The following is a 21190-nucleotide window of genomic DNA, read 5'->3' as shown; positions in this document are numbered from 1 at the left end:
GCCCTTCTCGTTTAGCTGGCTTGAAAAGTATAAGAGGAACATTTTTGTTTTTAATCAGATTTGGGTGACAGTTTAGCTAACAACTGCTAAGCAAGGCTGTGCTTCCGACTCTGGCATGGACACAAAGTACTGTATCTCCATGCCTACTCTTCTTGTCTGTAAAATGGGAAATCACGTTAATCTCAAGCTCCAGAGGATAGAAGAACTGGCAAAATAATTACAAAGCATTTCCCAAATATAGAGAGTGACAGAAATTGAAGAAGAAATTTTTAGGGGCTCTAAATCAGTGGTTCTCAACCTTGGCTGTTTGTTAAAATTGCCTGGGGATATGTTAAAAAGCACAGGTATTTCCAATGCGATGAGACTGAAAATCCGCTCCTTTACAACACAGGTTCTCTGCCTCTGATTTGAGTGGTCTGGGCCCATGTCATACCTAGGAACAATTACATCAAAATCTCTGCATCAGTATTTTTACAGCTCTCTAACTGATTATAACTGATGTGCAGCTCGGTATGAGGTATCCTATTCTAAAAGGACTTATCTCAGGAAGTGAGTTCCACTTGTGGTGGGTTTTGAGTCAACATTGCACGTTACAGTTTAATTAAAATGGGTTAAAATAAGACTTTATTTTTAGTGAAGAAATTTAAACTCTTTTAACGTCAGCATGGTTTTGTTTGAAATTAATATGGTTGTATACATTTACTAAGGGATGTTTAGCACATGTAGCAACCAAAAAGTAGCTACAGGCCTTAGTCAAGCGGCTCAGGGTATTAAAAAACAGCTCCTCCCACAGAGTCTTTCGGACACACAAGATTATAATTCATTTATCAACTGCATAATTGTTTAAGGTAGACAACCATTTTTCTTAGCAAGTATTCAACTCATCCAAACATTGGGTTTATAATAAGATGCTTCTATCATGTTAAAAAAATAGCCACTAGAAAGATAAGCAATTTGTAGTCGCAAAGTGGAGAGTCAATCCAAAATTTGGAAGGAACTGCCTAGAGAGGACTACACAAATTGGAGGCACAAAATCAATCCCAGACATCATCAGTAATAAGTTACATTGATGATATCCACCCTTGATGTGATTTCATGAGAATGGTACCTCGCCGCTGTAGTTTTCCTTTTGAAAACCCGCAAGCCCAGTCTAATCAGGAAAAGACACCAGATATACCCAGATTGAAGAAGATTCTACAAATACCCAACCGGAATTCCTATAAACTCTGGAGGTCATAAAAAACAAGGAAAGTCTAGGAAACTGTCACAGTCTAAATGAGCCTAAGGAGACATCACTATGTGATAACTGTGATATGGGAAAACTGTGGTATAAATGTGATATATCCTGGATGAGATCCTAGAACAGAAAAAGAAGATCAGGAAAAAACTAAGAAAATCCGAACTAAGTATAGACTTTCATTAATAATAATGTATCAATATTGATTCATTACTTGTAACATATGTATCATACTAATATATTAACAATAGGGGAAACTGGATGAGAGAGATAAGGAGATTATCTGTAATATCTTTGCAACTTTACACTAAATCTAAAAATATTATACAACAAAACTTTTCTCATAAATCAATCCCAGGAGCCCCACCATGGATATATTGACATTATTCCATGAATTGGGGTGTGTTATAAAATTGAAGCTAGAATCTTTGAGAACTGTGAGAAAGGCACGATGACTGGAAAGGGGTCAGTATAGCAGCAGCCAAGCCCGAAACAGGCGGAAAGGGAAACATGGTTATTTTATATTGGTTGACTTGAACATTTCTAAAAATCACTAAATGAATCAAATAATCAAATAACCAAATTGCAAAATAAGTCACCTGATGGTATGCAAATTTGCCAATAATATGAAATTAAGTTCCCGCAATAGTGGAATATCTGCCCTGAGCCTGATGGTGCTGGGAGAAATAAAATATTCTAAGCAAATTACATAAATATAGCATCGGGCAGTGTCGCCCAGAAGTTGTTTCATGGACAAAAAGCCCTGTGAGATACGCTGGGACAACAGAATTTCACTGAAAAGTAAGTTTAAGAAACATTCCACTGCTGTAATTATCTGGTTAATATAGTAAAGATTTTAGAGGTTTTCTGGTATTGAATTATATTTAATGTACTTTAATATTTTCCAAGTCTATTTGATCACAAAACCTTTTCCCTTTAGCCTTAGTTAACATCAATAGGAGAAATTTTGATAATGCAGAGCCAAAAACATCAACCTTCATCAGGAGGGTACATGTGATCTGAGGCTGGACAATTAAAGTAGTTCACCATGTTTTGATAGAACTAGGTAGGCATTTCAAGTATCTTTCAAAGGCTAAGTATATGGACTGGCATTATTTTTAACCTTTATCAGTGACCTCAGTGATGATCTACAGCACTGGCCAACAGAACTTTCTGTGATGATGAAAATGTTCTATACCTATACTGTCCAATATAACAGCCACTGAGCATTTGAGACATGGCTAGTATGACAGAGGAACTACAATTTTAACTGTAATTAATTTAAATTTAAATAGCCACACAAGGCTAGTGGCTAATGTATAGGGTAATGCAATATCTAGAATATATTACATGGCATGATAACAAGACAGATGGAGTTTCTAACTTAGAAAATACTTGCAAAGCAAAAATAGAGAGTGGCAAATTACAGAAATGTTTTATTGCAACTGAGATGAAATTCAAGAGGGGTTTGTACAATGATTCCATATATTTAGGTGTAGAAATTCTGTTTAGGCACAAGAAAATGATCAGAAATGATCACAACTTGCTTGTAAGCATTAAAGTGCTTCCATTAAAATAAAATATGCCCACTCTGCTGGAATGGTTTAATAGGAATATGGCATGAACGGTCCAATTAGTGGCTCTGGCATAGTAGAAAGAAAATTAAACTGGAAATCTGAAGACCTGCTCCATCTCAGTTTGGCACAGACAGGTGATATAACCACCCTGAGACCTTAATTTCCTCATATGCAAAATGACTGAGTTAGACCAGATGATTTCTAAGATGCCTAACAATAATTTACCTGTAAGAAATAAGTATATAAATAATTGTATAACTAATACTGCAATTCACAAACCAATTATGGCAACCAAAATTATGAGATTTATTTGCCCCAAAAATTAGAAGAATGTTTAACTCTGTGGTTGCTCAGACTGAAAAAGTCTAGGGCGTGGTTTTTCTTACTCTTATTATTCATGTATGTGGACTTAGCAAGAACTTCAGCAACGGGGACTCAGAGAGCTGGAGTGGGTAAGCCTGGTGTCAAAGATCCTACCCTAAGCCCCACATTCACAAAAGCCAACAGCCAAATCATCGTCCCAGAGAGTGAACTTGTGCCTGATTGGGGCTCCTAATCCTACTAGGTTTGCATGTCCTTGACTCACAGACTGGAATTGTCACAGGCCCAAAAACCTTTAAAATCCAGAGATAGGGAAGTACAAGGCCACGGAAATATTTTTGGATGCATTACAATATTTTATAGAGAAAACATTCATTAACAGTAATTATTTAATTTCTGAAGAGAGTACAAAAGAAGAATGAGGCACAGGGGCTTCACTTAAAAAAAAAATGACTTCCTAGATGGTAAGGAGTAGAATATATAATCAAGGAGGTTGTAGAATCTCTAATCCCAGAGATTTTTACAGAATCCAAGATAGAGAGAAGGGCCTCCCTAAGGAAGCCATGGAGAAAAAATAAGCCCTTGCGCCTCCTTCAAATTCTGTGTAGTCTATTTTTAAAAACAATCCATCTTTAAAACAAAAGGATAAGATGAAAAAGAAAATCACTAATGTTAAACTGAAAAATAGTCTAACAATTTTTATGTAGGTCATATTTTTGTTCTGAGAATTTTCTTAATGATAACAATTTTGGAGTCTTTATTTAGGGATCTTACAAACAGCAGGCATTACAAAGAACCAGCATTATTTGTGCCTTTATTATAAGGTTGAAATTGTGATTAATGCAGGAAAACATGTAGAAACTTAGATCCTGAATGCCCAAGGCTAAATATGCTCCTGCTCACCTTCCTTGCACTGAAAGCACATCTGTTAAAGCAGGTCCTGAATGTAAGGGTCTTCTAGGGGTAGGGATGGGAGGCTGAGACCAGGGTGGGGTGTGGGGGAAAGAGAGAGAGAGAGAGAGCAGGTGTGTAAGCATGCCTGGGATCTGACGATATTTTGGGAACCTCTGGATCCAGCCACTCTTGAAGTCCTTTGATTTATCAGTTGTATGAGTCAATGCATTCTTTTTCCTTCAATTAAGTCTGTGACTTTCAACTGAAAGAATCTTAAGTAGAAACTGTGTCGGAAAGACTGAGGGGAGAATACCAGGGGAGATGGAAGAGGGAGGCGTAGACTGTGTGGTAGTGCAAATGCAAGAGTGGTACCTTTGGTGTGGTCAGGAGCTAGATACAACCAGGAGACACTTTTATGTCTAAAGGAGACAGAGAAACATTTAGGCAAATACTAAAAGAGATGAACAAATTACCCTAGGAAAAAAAATAATCAGTTTTAACCTCCTGAACAATGTATAGCCAGCCATGCTCTGCCACTAAAATGTAGAACTTTTTTCTCTACTTTCTTCTAAATGTAATACCTGACATGAAATGTTCAGGTGGATGAGAATCCTACTGTCCTATCTGAAGAGATATTCTACTATGAAAATAATTTTCGGCTGGGCGTGGTGGCTCATGCCTGTAATCTCAGCACTTTGGGAGGCTGAGGCGGGTGGATCATGAGATCAGGAGTTTGAGACCAGCCTGGCCAATGTGGTGAAACCCCGCCTCTACTAAAAATACAAAAAATTAGCCGGCTGTGGTGGTGGGCGCCTGTAATCCTAGCTACTTGGGAGGCTGAGGCAGGAGAATCGCTTGAACCCGGGAGGCAGAGGTTGCAGTGAGCTGAGATCGTGCCACTGCATGAATCCATCTCAAAAAAAAAAAAAAAGAGAAAAAGAAAGAAAATAATTTTCTGCAAACTTTTTCCACCCTATCACAGTAATAGCTTCTTAAGCTTAATAAAACATGGCCTTTACCATACCAAATAGTTAACAGAATGTGGAACAAGAAATAAACTGAAGATCTTCTTATTTTGATTTCTTCCCATCCTGCTGAGCATTTTCCTCATGTTCTGTAGTCTCCAGACTTGGAAACACTTTTGTTGCAGTAATCATTTGGTTCACTTTTCAAAAAAAATAATAAAAAGCTGTCCCCTTGTTCCCTTTCTAGAGTCACAATGACATAGGGCAATCAAAGTAAGCCATTATCAGAGAATCCCCTGCTTTGTTCAAATTATAAACATCAATGGGCATCTCTCCTGGGAATTCAAAGCGCATATAAGTGGGGGTGAGCCGGGCTTGCTGTTAGTAGGATAAACCAGGCTTGCTTGATGCTTTGTTTTAGCAAAGACACCGTAAGTAGTGATTACAGTTCACTTGGGTTTTGCACTGATCCTCAAAATGCTGACAGTTACTTAAATCACTCACTGGGTGGAATAATCACCCTGCAAGGAACTGAGAGGGTACAACTTATATTATAAAATGGAACTGAGCACACGAGGCAAAGGATTAAGAGGCATGGTAGATGAGATCTTTGTCAGAATAACAGAGATGATTATAGGCATGAATTAGACATCAACTTTACTGGGTACTTTCAGTGACATGAACACAACAGCTAAATTGTGCAATTACAAAGTTTAGCATAACTCAGAATGCATCTTTCTCCTTTTGAAAACAGTTGATGCCAGTGTGAATCACTCAGTGGCTTGCTACAAAGGTTATGTACTATCTTGCTTTGTGAAGCCCTTTTAGAATGGGCAGAATAGAAATCTAGAATGCTATGTCATTGGAAATAAGAGATTGTAGCATTAAATATTAGATGCTAATGACATGCTAAATGAGAGCACCCCTTTCAAACATTACTAAATAAACTACCTAAGCAGCTCTGCATTTGCAAGTCAAAGAAAACTAGGAAAAGAGGCAAGTGGCCCCTTTTTTAGAGCTGCTCATTTTGTAATTAGCAAAGAAAAAATTAGTTCTTTCTGACTTTTTCTAGAGGGGAGAAGGGAGCAGAGTGGGTTTGGGAGATAAAATGGATAATTTAAACTGCTGCTTGTAATAGAACTGCCTGATATTATGGTATTATAAAGTTAAAGGGGCCTTTATGGATACCTCCTTATGTAGAATCTCCTCAAAAGTAATACTGTGCCCAAACTATCCTTAATTGGTAGACACATTTTCTATTCTTATAGATTTCTGAGAATAAACTTGTATAATTTTATCATCAGATAAAAAGCAGTCTTTTAGAGTTGGGCATGGTGGTGCATGCTTGTAGTCCCAGCTACTTGGGAGGCTGAAATGGGAGGACCACCTAAAGCCAGAAGTTCAAGACTAGCCTGGGAAATACAGCAAGACTGTCTCAAAAATAAGCAGTATTTTCAATAAAAGACATAAGAATAAAGGTATAAATATACAGTAATATTTTAAGGAGATTTCTGGTGCAGATTCTATGATCTCCCTCTGAAGACCACTGCTTCAGTCCCTTCTTCCCACCCTGCATTGGCCCTTGGGATAGGCAGAGAATCAGCATGAGGCCATACAAGTAGTGAGCATTCAAGGGGCTCCTTAGACTCTTAGAGGATAAGGGAATAATTTACTCTGTGAATTTAATCCACACCTTTCCATCTCTAGGCTGGAAACGTGGTTAATCAAGTAATAATACCGTCTCAAATGACGGTGATTAAAAAAAGCTCACTCTGACGTGCACAGTCCAAATAATGTGTTTTCTTTCTAATAACTGTCTAATAGCCCTAATATTAAATTCAGAGGTGATTTTGCTTCCTTCTCCTTCCTGCTGTTTTTTTTTTTTTTTTTTTTTTTTTTTTTGCTTTTTCCTATCATGTTTCTATCTCTCCATTCATACATCTACATCTGTCTTTTGGGCTGGATGTGGTTGCTCATGCCTGTAATCCCAGCATTTTGGGAGGCCGAGGCAGGTGGATTGCTTGAGCCCAGGAGTTTGAGACCAGGTGTGGTGGTGCACACTTGTAATCCCAGCTACTCAGGAGGCTGAAGCTTGAGAATCACTTGAACCCAGGAGGCAGAGGTTGCTGTGAGCTGAGATTGTGCCACCGCACTCCAGCCTGGGCAACAGAGTGAGACTGTCTCAACAAATAAATAATAAATCTGCCTTTTCCTTTATGCCTTCTTCATATCATATTTTCTTTGTCTCTATTTTAACTGTGTTATACGTACTCCTCAAGTAATGCTTTAAATATAATTTTATAGTTATTAAAGTTTACGTGCCCTAAAGTTTTCAAATTATTTTTCTCTAAGTCATTGGTCCTTCATAGAAAAAGAGGTTCCCCTTAATTTCATGTTCTGTTCCTTAATTTCCTTGAAATCTGTAATTGCTATCTCTTAGCCATCTTTTTTCCAGAATAATTGTCTTCATTGACGCTATTTTTTAGCACCTTAATCACTTCTATGACTGTAATAAAAAGATTAGCTTTATGGTCGGGCGCGGTGGCTCACGCCTGTAATCCCAGCACTTTGGGAGGCAGAGGCGGGCAGATCACGAGGTCAGGAGATCGAGACCATCCTGGCCAACACAGTGAAACCCCATCTCTACTAAAAATACCAAAAATTAGCCGGGCGTGGTGGCGGGCGCCTGTAGTCCCAGCTACTCAGAAGGCTGAGGCAGGAGAATGGCGTGAACCCGGGAGGCGGAGCTTGCAGTGAGTGGAGACTGCGCCACTGCACTCCAGCCTGGGCAACACAGAGAGACTCCGTCTCAAAAAAAAAAAAAAAAAAAAAAAAAGATTAGCTTTATGTCAGGTAAAATGAGAATGTCAGCCGTGCATACAGCCCTGAGCTCTGAGACAGTTTTTGGCCTTGAGAAGTTGTTGTAAGGAGGAAAAAAGGTATTGCTTTCTGCTCTTGAGACATAGTGGCTCAATCCTAGATGAATTTATGTTTCTAAGGCTATGTTAATATCAAGCTACGTTAACATGGGCCTTTCCTGGCTTCCCACATTCCACACAGGGAAACCAAGATTAGTCCCTTTCCCAGAATCACAAAGTACGAGAGGTGCAACACAAGCAGGATTCTAACCAGGATCTTCTAACAACTTGGGACACGCCCCCATATGGTGACCAGTGTACACTCCCATCTTTCAATGAACACATTCAGTCTAGTTCCTCAACTGTCCCCACAACAGCTTCCTACCACATACTTACTCTGGGATGTAGAAAGATTGGAGAAAGCTGACTTTGTTCGACTTGCCAACCATTCCAGGCTTTCATGCATGTTGGCCAAGGCTTTGAGATCACTGACGTCACGAAGGATGTCTTGTGGAGGGATTAATTTATCACCCAGGTTCCCAATAAGAACTTCAGACTCCTTGCCAAAAGCTGCCCTGAAAAGCAAATCGGAAACACACTTCATATATACAGCATGGAAAAGGAAGGACCAGGCAACACTGTTTTAGGCACACCTAGCACAAGGACTGACATGACCACTATTCTACAGCGTGCTCTTTTTCCTAGGTTTAACTTTGTGAGACAACTATCACATGCCGGCTTAACATGATTCTGGTAGGGGAAAAAGTTGTTGGAAGAAGAAATAAGTGACTCCAATGATTGTGCCTTCAACAGGGACCAGTATGGGCCTGATTTGTACAGTGATGGTTCCTGGGGATGGCGTCTATACTGCTCTCCTGTAGGTGTTTTCCTTGCCTCTTCTCATGCTACAGAAGTTGATAAACAGCTTAGGGTGTTAAATATGTACATGGCTTAAAGTTTATTGTAGTGAAAATAAAATAACCAAGTTAATCTGGCACCTAGAAAATATTGAATAATGTTCAAAAGCAAAGAAGACCCAGCCTCTTTAAAAGAGGAGGCTACAACTGAGATGGATGACAGGCTTCATTTATTCATTTACTTAGTTGTTCTAAAAAGGATCCAACACACATAAAGTATAAGTATTAAGGCATTTAGCATTTGGAAAAAGAAACCAATTAAAAAAATCAATGCTGGGATCCTTTTAGTGACTGGAAAAATATAATCTAGTGGGTTTCACGCAGAGCCCAATATCTTCAAAATGTTTTGCAGGGGGCAGGGTGGGGTTGAAAAATCGAGTTACAGGGGTTACAAAGGATGAAGCTGGAAGGGACCTGAGATCATATAGCTCAGCCACTGCGGAGATGAAGAACTGGAGGCTCCAAAAGTTAACTGTTCTGCCTACATGACACATGAGTGGCAAAGCTAGGACTCAGGCTTCCTAATTTCCACAGCTCTCTTTCCTTTTAAAAAGGAAGAGGGCTGAAATTTAAAAAGATGACTGAGGGCCGGGCGCGGTGGCTCAAGCCTGTAATCTTAGCACTTTGGGAGTCTGAGGCGGGCAGATTGCCTGAGCTCAGGAGTTCGAGACCAGCCTGGGCAACAACAGTGAAACCCCGTCTCTAATAAAATACAAAAAATTAGCTGGGCATGCCGGCGTGCACCTGTAGTCCCAGCTACTTGGGAGGCTGAGGCAGAATCACTTGAACCCGGGAGGCAGAGGTTGCAATGAGCCGAGATCGTGCCACTGCACTCCAGCCTGGGCAACAGAGCATGAGACTCTGTCTCCAAAAAAAAAAAAAAAAAAAAAAAAAAAAAAAAAAAAAAAAAAAAAAAAAAGATGACTGAGAATGTTAGGGAAAAAAAATCAAGAAAGTTACACACAGGTGGGTAAGCAGAGCTGATGCTGGAGGAGGTTGAAATAGGCACCTGGAGAGTTTTCTGTAAGACCTGAGGCTTTTAAAATCTAACACACCTTAAGTGAGAAGAAGCAAGGGCTTAATTTAACTAGAACAAGCCAAATTAAGTTTCGAGCATGCAGTGATTAATAAAAATTGTTGACACACAGTCAGAAAGATGCTTAATTGACACATAGGCGTTTAGTGCCCAGCACCATAGCAGATGCTCAATGTTGAAAGAAACAACTGCTGTTAATCAAATCGTTATCTAAAATGTTTATGCTACCAAGTAGTGAGTCACGACTAGCCTCCTTATTTTAGCAGAGGGTTATCTTTTTTAAAGGAAACGTCACAGTTGATGTTGAGGCAATGAAGAGCAGTGAACCGAGCACATGGAATGTGGGTGTGCACCAATCTGATCTAAGGGGCTTGGAAAAGGTCTTGGGGTGGGGCCCTGAATTCTGCATTTCTAACTGATTTCCAGGTGATGCCCAGGCTGCTTGTCTAAAAAGTGTTTTCCCTGAGTGGCAAGGGTGGGACACAGACTTCAAAGTAAGATAAACCCAGGTTTGAATACTGAATCTGCCACTTGCTTGTTGTGTGACACTGCTTAACTCCAAGCATTATTATCTAGAGGGAAAAGAACTGACCTGATATGAAGTAATGTAAGGATTAAATGTGATTTTTAAAGCTTTTCATTGGGAAAATTTCAATAATTATGAAAGTAGAAAGAAGAGTATAACAACCCCCCATGTAACTGTCTTCCAGCTTCAACTATTAGCAACTCAAGGAATTTTATTCCATTTATCCTTATTTACACCTCCCCATCACCACTTTAGAATATTTTAAAGCAAATCATTCAGGGGATGCTTTTAAGTGCATAACACAGTGCAAACAGTTTTTACTTGGTAAAAACTATTGTTGTTATTATTATTCTTAGATTTGTTGAGATGGCTAGTTTATTTAGTGAGATGATGAATGAATTTAAGTAGATAAGAGTGAGCAGGAGGAAATATGTTACATATCAAGGGCTAGTTTTACAAATACCAACCACAGCGTCTTACAGCCCAGACTTTCATCAGAATTTTCAAGATGTTAATTATTGTGACAGAAACCATTAGCTGCCTACCCAGTATCCATTATCCCATGCGTTCTTGGTAAAAGTACCCTGATGTTGTTGGGGTCAGCAATGTGCCCAACTTAAGATGAAACAAAACAAAAAACCCCACTAAATTTTCCTGCCCTTCTTGCAGATGTGGTGGCCAGTGAGATGTAAACTGAAATCAGTAGATGGGCTTCAAGGAAGCTCTCTTAAGCAATCTTAGTTGGCAGAGACCTCTTTTGCCTTCTCTCTTAATGGAATGAAGCCATGGCAACTGGGCTGCAGTAGCTCTTCTCAAACATCAGGTGACCTTGAGTATGCAAGCCAGTGCTGAGCATAATGGTTAGCCCAAAGATGGTGGGGCAATGGTGCACTGATGCCATCATGGAGCAACAGTGCAGTCCCAGACAATAAAAATGCTTTTGAGCTTCATGTCATAGCAGAGAAAAATGAAACCCTACTTAAGCCACTGCTATTTCAAGTTTCTGTTAGTAGCTGCTAAATGCAATTTCTAGCTGACTCATTTATCTAATTAGCATATGAGATGTCATCCCAAGAAAACTTTCTCTGAATTTGGATAGCTCTAAAATCCACTTACTAGGAAAAGCAAAAACAATGTCTCCTCTGTGATTTGAGCCCAGAAGACATTTATAGTATTTCCCTTGGCTGTCACTCAGTCAGGTTGTAAATATTTAGTTTTCTTAATCTGCCCTTATATATCAACTCTTCGAGCCCCTTAATCATCTGTGATAGATAGAACACAGAAAATGCCTCTGAGCTGGGTGGTGAAAAAGCAACAGCGGGGGGCAAATGGCTTTGAAAACCAGGCTTGGAGCCATTTTTATGCATATTAGGTGTAGCCGCAGGTGGAATGTGACAATTAAGACAAATGTATTTATGTAAGAAGTCTAATCTGCTTGAGTGGGGATCTTGGGCCCTGGGCATGTCTGCTGTGTGCTGCCAGCACTTGATGCCTATCCCATTTCCCTCTGGCTCACTGAGATTTGCTTAACCTCTTCAGACAGGAGAGCAATAGACTGAGAAAAATACAAACTGCCTCATGTTGAATACATAGCAGACATCTCATTTGACAGGAATCCATAAGCACCCCCTAACAACCTGAAAAGAGCACAGAAACCATGACACAGAGAATAAGTGATTGACAGCTATAACCATTTCACACAAAAAATCATTCCTTCGAGGATTTGTGTGTGTCAAAGAGATTGGTGGAAGGTTTTTATGTGTTAGAATAACCTTAAAGGGATGGTTCTAGCTGTTTGATTACAGATTTTTTTCCAAACCCTCGGATTAAATTATGATCTATCTATACTATGGAAAACCATGAAGTCATTAGGAATTATGTATATAAAAAACTTGGTAACATAGAAAAATATTTGGTATAGCTTATTTTTCATTATGATATGCAATTGTGTAAAATAAACTTATACAACTATAGGTACTGTATGATATTAAGAAAATAAATAAATATATGAGCCGAAAAAAGGTTGGATATCTATATGCCAAAATGTCAACTGCAGAAATGTATCATGCTTTGTGCTTTTCTATACTGTCCATACGTTCTCCAAAAAACAACTTCACGTTTTAGTGAAGAGAAAAACGGAACATCTCACCACATATGAGAGAACTTTCAAATGGGCATGCCAGGAATCCCAGCACATAAAACTGGAGGACATGGGTATTAGTTACTTGTGCCAAGGTGGGAGGCAATGGGCACACTGGCCTGAAGCTGGTCTGGACTGGTGGCTCCAGGCTTGCGGAAGACACAGTCACTTGTCCCCTGCAGAAGACCTCACAGCCAGAATGGCTGCTGCCTGGCAACTGGACAGTATTATTTCCGCTTTCTAGGACTGAATTTTTACGTACCCTTCATCTTCTGCTTATTATGGTAACACATTATTTAATGAAGACACGATGTAGTTTTGAGTGAAACAGGCAGCAAATTAACATTGTCTTCAGAAGGGGAAGTAACAGAAACTCAGAGGTAACAGGCACTCAGCAATTGCTCAAAGATGATCTGACACAGCCAGGAGCAGAAATCAGAACTCAAAACTTGAGTGTTTTGGGTACTGGATCCCATCTGAGGACTTGCCTTCCAAATCAGTTGGCCAACAGGCTCACATAGAAGCCTATGAAACTAAAGAAGAATGTTAAACCTGTTAAGCTTAATTTTTACCACGCAATTATTTATAATCTTTAAAGAGCTCTGACAAGAATTCATTTAAGATAATTTTGCCAGGAGTGTTAAACCTATTTAACTTAACTTTACCACACAATTACAATCTTTAAAAAGGTCTACCTGACAAGAATTCATTTAAGGAAATTTTGCCAAAGATGCTCAAAATTGTCTCCATTTAGTCTTTAAAGAATTCTGTTATCTACTGAAAGGAAAGCAAAAAAGAAAAAAAAAATCTGCGTTTTCAGCAGACCTGATGCAATTATGAACGAAACATCACAAATGGTTTCAGGGATTGGTCTGCAGACCTGTGCTGTATCTGATCACATTTTATTTATTCTCTCTCTCTCTCTCTCCTGGCCCTGTTCCCCAAATCTTTCATCACCACTTCCTATTGCTGAGCCCAGACCTGAGATAACTGCCCTAAGAGCCTAGGAAATGCTGCCTGCAAAGTCAGTTCCCCTGTGATGAAGAACAGAGCAGGGGAAAAGCCAGGACAGACTCAAATGGCCATGCCTATTGACAACAGTGGTAACTGGTTACAAGGCCACAACATAAAACTAACACATATGGTAATGATATGGGTACATATGAGAATGTCTTCCTTCTTGGGAAATGCATGCTAAAGAGTTTAAGAATAAAGGCCATTATGTCTGTGGCCTACTTTTGAATGGTTTGGCAAGGAAGTGTGTGTATATATTTGGAGAGAGCATAGAGTGAGTATAGCAAGATGTCAGTGGTCAGGAAATCTCAGTCAGTATATGGTACATATGCATTCACTGCACTGTTAACTTTTCTGTGGGTGTACTATTTTTCAAATTCCTAAAATAACAAGAAAGAGTTAAGCTCAGGGAACAAATAAGAAGTGAGAAAAAGAATTTTTTGTTGGGCTTTTCAAAATCAATATCTCTCCTACTCCTGTCCAAAATAGTTCCTAAGATGGTGAACTCCTGGGAATCACTTCCTACACAGATCCCTTGACAGTACTCTTTAAGTTTCTTCCCAGCGTGCCGTTTCTGGAAATGAAGGTTTTATACAAAATATAACATGTATGATGAGAAGTTAATGCACCAATTACAAACTTAAGCAATATTACGAAAGCAATCAGAATCCCTGCAAACTGTCTCTGCCATTTTAATTTCAGATCTGGAGAGAGAAAATTTAGAATGACAGTTACATTTTGACATGTTCAATCCAGGAACGCATAAATGCATAGTTTCTTCTGTCAGTCTATCTTTCTGTCCTTGTGTAAGTATTTTGGAGTGGTTTATGTGTTGTGTTCTTAAGGCTGAGCACAGAAAAATTATTATGCATAATTTAGCCTCTTCTAGAAGAAGCAAGGTTAGAGTTACCAAGGCTACGGCAGAGGCAAAGGTCTAGAGAGTAAATTGCAGACACCATTCTGCTAAGGCAGCTTTGCCACCATGCAGACTCCCAGTCTAAAAGAAAGACATAAACACACCATCTTTATGGAGGCTGGGTTGGTAGCAAAACACCAGGATTAGAACAGCTTCTCCAATTAGAGGCCAAGATCTTAATCACAGGCCAAGGTATGTGATAAGTTCAAATGCATTAGTATTAGAGATTTATTATGTTTTGAAAACACCTGTTCCTATTTGACTCAGCTCTATATAATGTGTATGAGAAGAAATTCTTTAAAATTTCTCTATAATTATACTTTTAGTTTAAGTTACAGTTTTTCTTTCCTAGCAGCATAAATTTTGTTCTTTTGCCTATATTATTAACAATATATTCTATATATTAAATAGTTAACTTTTTTATTTCTGAGTAATTTTCAATTGCCAATATAAAACTGCAGCTCAGAATTTGGGCAAACAATTAAGTCTTTGTACTTCACATTCTGAGATTCCTCCTACACTATCCTTTCTCTTATTTGAATCCATTACTTATATATCAAGTAGCACATGAATACAGACAGACATTCATTCAACGAGTATTTATTGAGCCACTATTGGGTGACTCATTTGATGCCTGTCATTAAACACTTAAATTCTAGAACAATAAAACTGGCTAGGCACTCTGGTCATTAACTTTACGCCTTTGATATCAGTGTTGAATCCTGAGTTTATCTAAGAACTTGAACCGTTCAAAAGCAATTACAGGCAGCTTTTGGTTGTATGACAATGTTTTTCTGGAAACCTCCCTGGAAAATAGTAATTATCAAATAACTGACCAAATTTTCTTTTAAAACAGCTTTACAATTGAAGGTTGTGTTTCTGAGACATCAAATAAATGACGAATGTTTGAAAAAAAAATGCCATGAATGTAAACTAGAACCTGAAGTAGTAACTAAAAATAGTACAATTATATTCAAAGTTCCACAAAATGGGTAGAAATATACTAGGTGATTACACAAGGGGTTCCAACCTACTCTGAAGCATAAATATCTGGCTTAAAAACATAGCTTTACTGGATGTTAAATAAGACCTAATCAGCTAGTTAAAACAAATAAATATACATAAACACATACATACACACACAAACATCACTTAAGAAAAATATAGCCAATAAGTTGGAGACTCACAGGTTGTCGTTTACAGAGGAAGAGCTGGAGGTGCAGAGGAGGAGGGGATACACGGGGAGTTAGTGGCACAGGGGGCAGGAACCCCAGGCTCAGTCTCAGGGTTTCTCCACGTTTTGTATCCCCGTTTTTGGTACCAAGCAGAAGAGTACACTGATATATCAGTGGGTAAAGACAATGAAAAAATTCCATGAAAATTGATACTAGAAACTAAACAAAAAGCTAACTGCAAAGCAGCATGTTACTTTGATGCTGACAGCACCAGCTCAGAGTTATGATATGTAGACTTGGAACACAATTGCATGGAAATGCTCTATGAGTTTGGAAAAAGAATGCATCTTTCTTTAGCTAAGACACTCAAATAAGCTTGGCCACTAACTTTGCTTCTTAGATATTGTCAAGCAACACTAGGTATAAACAATTAGGTTCATGTTTTGTCTTTAGGTGCTAGGACTTCTGTAGGTACGCAGTTTTTCTGCCAGGAGTCACTATATAATATGCATGATACAGTGCATAATTATAACAATAACTTTCCATAAAGAATTCCTGAACTTCAAAATAGATTACCAGATGATAGGAGTAAAATAACCAATAATCACTTATAAGTTGAACACATTATACTCTGGGTTTTCCACTACTGAGTATAGGTTTAAAAGCCATACTTTACATAGCACTGAACTCCTTCCCCTGAGTATACCAGCTTATTGATTATCCTAGTTATATCTCAAATTGCCATATGATTTCCTCTTGAAGAATCAAAATCTTTTCAGAGCAGAGACATTAAACAATTGACCTCAGGCAAAAGCAATGAGGTATCAGGTAAGGTTTCTCTTCTCTTGGAACAGAGAAGAGAAGGGATGAGGAATGAGCAGGGGAGGGGGTTTTAGGAGGAAGGAAGAGAGAGATGTGAACCTTGGCAGGGGCAAAATGAGATACACACTGACACAAAGAAGGGAGCAGTAGACACAGGACTACTTGAGGGTGAAGGGTAGGAGGAGGGTTAGAATCAAAACACTACCCATCAGGTACTACGTTTCTTAACTGGGTGACAAAATATTCTGTATGCTAAATCCCCATGACACACAATTTACCCATGTAACAAACCTGCATACATACCCCTGAATCTAAAATAAAAGTTGGAAAGTAAAAAAAAAGAGATACTATAAAGAAGAGTAAATGCTTTGTGTAAAATTGGCAAAAAAGTGAAAATGGCTTAAGATGATCCATTTTTTTTCTGGGATAGAAGTGTTAGAACGACAGTGTATTTGGGAGCGGCAGGTAACTATCAGAGCAGTCACAGGGTTTGAGGATGTGTGGAGAACCAAAGGAATAATTACCCATGGTTAAATAACCTACACTAATCAGTAGTGACCCTACTGTCCTACCACTCCCCAGTCTGTCTTGTGCCCCAGAAACAACCACATATAACTGTCTAAAAAGGTACTACTGTAACCGGGCATGGTGGCTCACGCCCATAATCCCAGCATGTTGGGAGGCCAAGGCGGATGGATCACGAGGTCAGGAGTTCAAGACCAGCCTGGCCAATATGGTGAAACCCCATCTCTACTAAAAATACAAAAATTAGCTGGGCGTGGTGGCGCATGCCTATACTCCCAGCTACTTGGGAGACTGAGGCAGAAGAATCGCTTGAACCCGGGAGGCAGAGGTTGCAGTGAGCCGAGATCATGCCACTGCACTCCAGCCTGGGTGACAGATGGAGACTCCGTCTCAAAAAAAAAAAAAAAAAAAAAAAAAGGTACTACTGTTTCTAAATTCTTCCAGTGATTTTTCACCATCTCTCTAAAGAATCTGTTGAAATGGCTACTTGTTGATGTTAATTTCAGACATTGTCTTCTGACCTCTTGCTTGATGGATGGGTGAGGACCCCCTCCCCTGAGCTCCAATTCCATCCCCTTCCTCTTTCTAATGCTTTTTAGTTCTTTGGCCTTTTCTGTGTAGGTTTATCCATATTTTTCCCTCCAGCAGTAGCACTCACCACACTATTAAGGGTCTGCTTCCTGGTTTGACTCACCCGCAGACTGTGAGTGAGGGGAGCAGGGTGGAGCGTGGAGTGGGAGGAGGGTTTCTGGGAGGAGACGCTGGAGGAGTTGATACCTAAGCTGAATCTTGATGGCAAAGGTGAGTATGAAAGAGGATGGTGAACTAGGAAGCGGAAACAATTCAACAGGGAGAGAAAGACAGATGTGAGGAGGCAAATGGTCCTTCATCCCCTGGCAGGGAATTTCAGCTTGCAGCAGAGAACAGGCATCAGCACAGACAGAGTGGGGCCAAGCTTTCAGAAGGCACGGGCTTTTGGCAGTGCTACTAGAGCGTCTCACCGCTTGCCCTTGTCTTGGGAACACTTCTGCCTGCAACCTACCCAGGCTTGATCACAGGCATCCTGCCCACCACCACAACGGCACAGGTGACCACTGCCAGCCTGACTTTCTCAAGGGCTAAGTGGGACTACCTTGGAAGAATTGCATTTTTTTTCTTTTATTAAGCCTCAAATGAAAGAGGAATGGTATTAAATGTCCATCTTAATGGAAAAAAATTAAATAATTACATCTAAAATTAAATAAAAAATGAAATTTAGAAAACAAATTAGTGACACTTTAATGATACTAAGAGATAATTATAATTCTCAAATAATTGTCCAAATACACTAGCATTAATGTGACATATAGAGGAGATTTTAAATTTTGTTTTTTTCCATTTACTAACACTCTTATGCTAACAAGAATGGTATCATTTTCATATAATAACAAAATGCCTAATTCAATCATCTTGAACATTAATTGATATGTTTGCAGCTGAGTCTCCAGTTAATGACCTGTCTTTTTTGTTTAGTTTTGAGATTTACGTCAGCTTCTCATCCAGACTTGCCTGGTAGCGTCCTATATCCATCTATGACCTTCATCTCATTTAACTGCAGCAAAGAAAATATTTAAGTAAAGCATTTTTTACTCTTGCACTTATTTAATATATTCATGTTTTCTAATTTATCTTTCCATTTATAATTATATTTTAAAAGTTATATTAAGCATCCAGAGATAATGAAATAATTCATGTCTCCAATTTATGAACATAAATATGAACACTTTGTTCAAGATAGCTAAAGTCTTTTTTTCCTGCTTCGCCCCTTTCATTTACTCCTTCAAACTTATCTGAAGATTCTTCAATAGCTATAGTTATCTGGAACCTTTTAACAGCTGTTGCTTATATTACGTTGAGAACCTTTCAAATTTCCAACAGGAACTTTTCTGAAAATCATTTATGCTCTGCTTTGTTCATATAATTTCCACATCTAAACACATTCCTAGCCCTGCTAGATTTCTGCTTCTCTTGGAATTGTTTAATCTGAATTGGATGAAAAAATTAAAGAGGTATAAAGACCTACTAAGGACAAAAACAAAACAAACTAGTTAATGATGGTGCTGAGGACCAGAATGTAGGCCAGTGGCTTTCCAAAGGGAATTTCTTACTATGCGTGTTAACTTTTAGAGAGTTCACTGAAGACTGAGGCCTCCTCATATTTTTTTTTTTTTTTTTTTTTTTACATTTTATTCCTTTCATTTGAGGAGTGGCTGATCCTTCTCATTCATTCAACATTTACTGAGGACCTACGGTATGAGGACCTATGCTAAGAGGACTCCACAGAAGAAAAGTAAAAGTGCAAACCTGCTTTCTGCTTTTATTCCTTTTTCACTGAACATTTAATATATGACTCGTGCCAAATAATAAGATCAACCGTTTTGCTTGCTGGAAATGAATATTTTGCTATTAATCCTGTTGACTTCCTAATTTCATAAAACCACAAAAGGTAGTCATAATAAACATACCACTCATTTGATTCTCCAGATAAAATAAAAAAGTTATTTTCTAAATAACTCAATAACTAAAAATACCTACAAAATGTCCTTTAGTCTCTCTTCCGTATTCAGGACTGCACCACCCTCTACCCAAAATCTATGTAATTTATTTTATATCATTTTTATATTTCATTCCATCTTCTTGTCAACAACGATTATTATTTTTTCTTTGCATTGATTAGTCAAACATATAAATCAGAGGAAAATAAGACAAGCAGTTTTAAAGCACCTATATTCGATAGATTATTTTTCCTCCAACTATAGCTGGATATTCTGTTTAACAACCTGTTATTGGAAGGGAGAGAACCTATAACAATATAATACATTAGGTATAATATAATGAATACCAATGATAAAATCTAGAGTCAAAATGCTTGTATGATAAATGTCTGTGACATTAGCATAAAATTACTCAAATATCAATCAAGATTATGATGATCAATGAAAACGAAGGAATAATTCAAATGTCAAAATCCACAAATTCCTGATCCATTTTTAGGCTGGTCAGTCATAGTGTGGTGGCTCTGGAAGTCAGATTACCTGGAGTCAAATTCTAGCCCTGTCACTTAGTGGCTGTATGAACTTGGGGAAGTCATTTACTTCCTCTGCATCTCAGTTTCCTCATATGTTGAGTAGGAATAATAATTCCTGTAAACTTGTACTGCTGCTGTACTGTGCCAGGCACTGACAACTCTTATTGCTGTGACTGCTGGAATAAACTGAACGATCTTAGTTCCTTTTTTTTTTTTTGAGACGGAGTCTTGCTCTGTCACCTAGGCTGGAGTGCAGTGGCGCAATCTCGGCTCACTGCAACTTCTGCCTCCCGGGTTCAAGCAATTCTCCTGCCTCAGCCTCCAGAGTAGCTGGGATTACAGGCACGCATCACCATGCCCGGCTAATTTTTTTTTCTATTTTAGTAGAGACGGGGTTTCACCATGTTGGTCAGGCTGGTCTCAAACTCCTGACCTCGTGATCCACTCGCCTCAGCTTCCCAAAGTGCTGGGATTACAGGCACAATCTTAATTCTTTATTGTGCATCTTTCAAGACTAATCTGTAGGTTTTATATATTGCTTGACCTTTATCACCTGAAAATTCTGCTCCAGGTCCTACCAATCACACCTATCCACTTAAGAATTTTCAAACCCGGCTCTAGAGAACTGATTCTTCTTCTTTCATTCAGGGTATGAATGAAATGGGGGTAACCATTTGGGGTGGGGGCTGTTTTTCTAATACACATGGCCTCCCTAGCTCCCTCCCTGTCCCCTTTGCTTCCCCAACATCTTATCCCTTCTGTTAATTACATCTCCAGAAAGCAGGAATGCCTTTTATCAGCAGATAATCATTGATCTCAAAAGGATAAATATATACATATATATGGCAGGTGCAAAGACAATGGGATAGAAAGCCTGCTTTCAGCTTCTTTGGGAATAAAAGGATATTTGCTATTTTTCTATGAAAGCCCTTGCTTGACATATTTTTCCTCTCTCCATTCAAAGTTAAGGCTGGAAATAATATTTTATTTTTTAGTTAAAAAACAAGAATAGAAAAGAGCCTCATTTAGTAATGAAGGGAACATAACCTTTATTCAATGCAAAGGACAATGGATTCTATATTCATCTATGTGCCAAGCAGTCCTCTGAGCTTTAAAAACTAATTATAGGGGGAGATTGTGACTTTTCAGTCTTTTTGGCTCATGCCATATTCTATGGTACTCTAAAGTGCTAAATCAAGG

General features: G+C 38.7%; 1 protein-coding gene across 3 annotated transcripts in view; it reads right to left on the bottom strand.

The window, feature by feature from the left end:
- Positions 1-21190, bottom strand: part of EXOC4 (exocyst complex component 4) — an 830711-nt gene that overhangs the window by 118520 nt on the left and 691001 nt on the right. For all 3 annotated transcript variants that reach the window (XM_055284061.2, XM_063642265.1, XM_055284062.2), the window contains one exon: positions 8249-8427. In XM_055284061.2, the coding sequence (XP_055140036.1) occupies positions 8249-8427 (179 nt within the window). The remainder of the gene's footprint in view (positions 1-8248; positions 8428-21190) is intronic.

The sequence above is a fragment of the Symphalangus syndactylus genome, chromosome 6 (genome assembly GCF_028878055.3).
Source record: "Symphalangus syndactylus isolate Jambi chromosome 6, NHGRI_mSymSyn1-v2.1_pri, whole genome shotgun sequence".
Taxonomy (NCBI): Eukaryota; Metazoa; Chordata; class Mammalia; order Primates; family Hylobatidae; genus Symphalangus; species Symphalangus syndactylus.
Note: the sequence above shows the minus strand (reverse complement) of the source record. Positions and strands in the feature narration are given on the sequence as shown.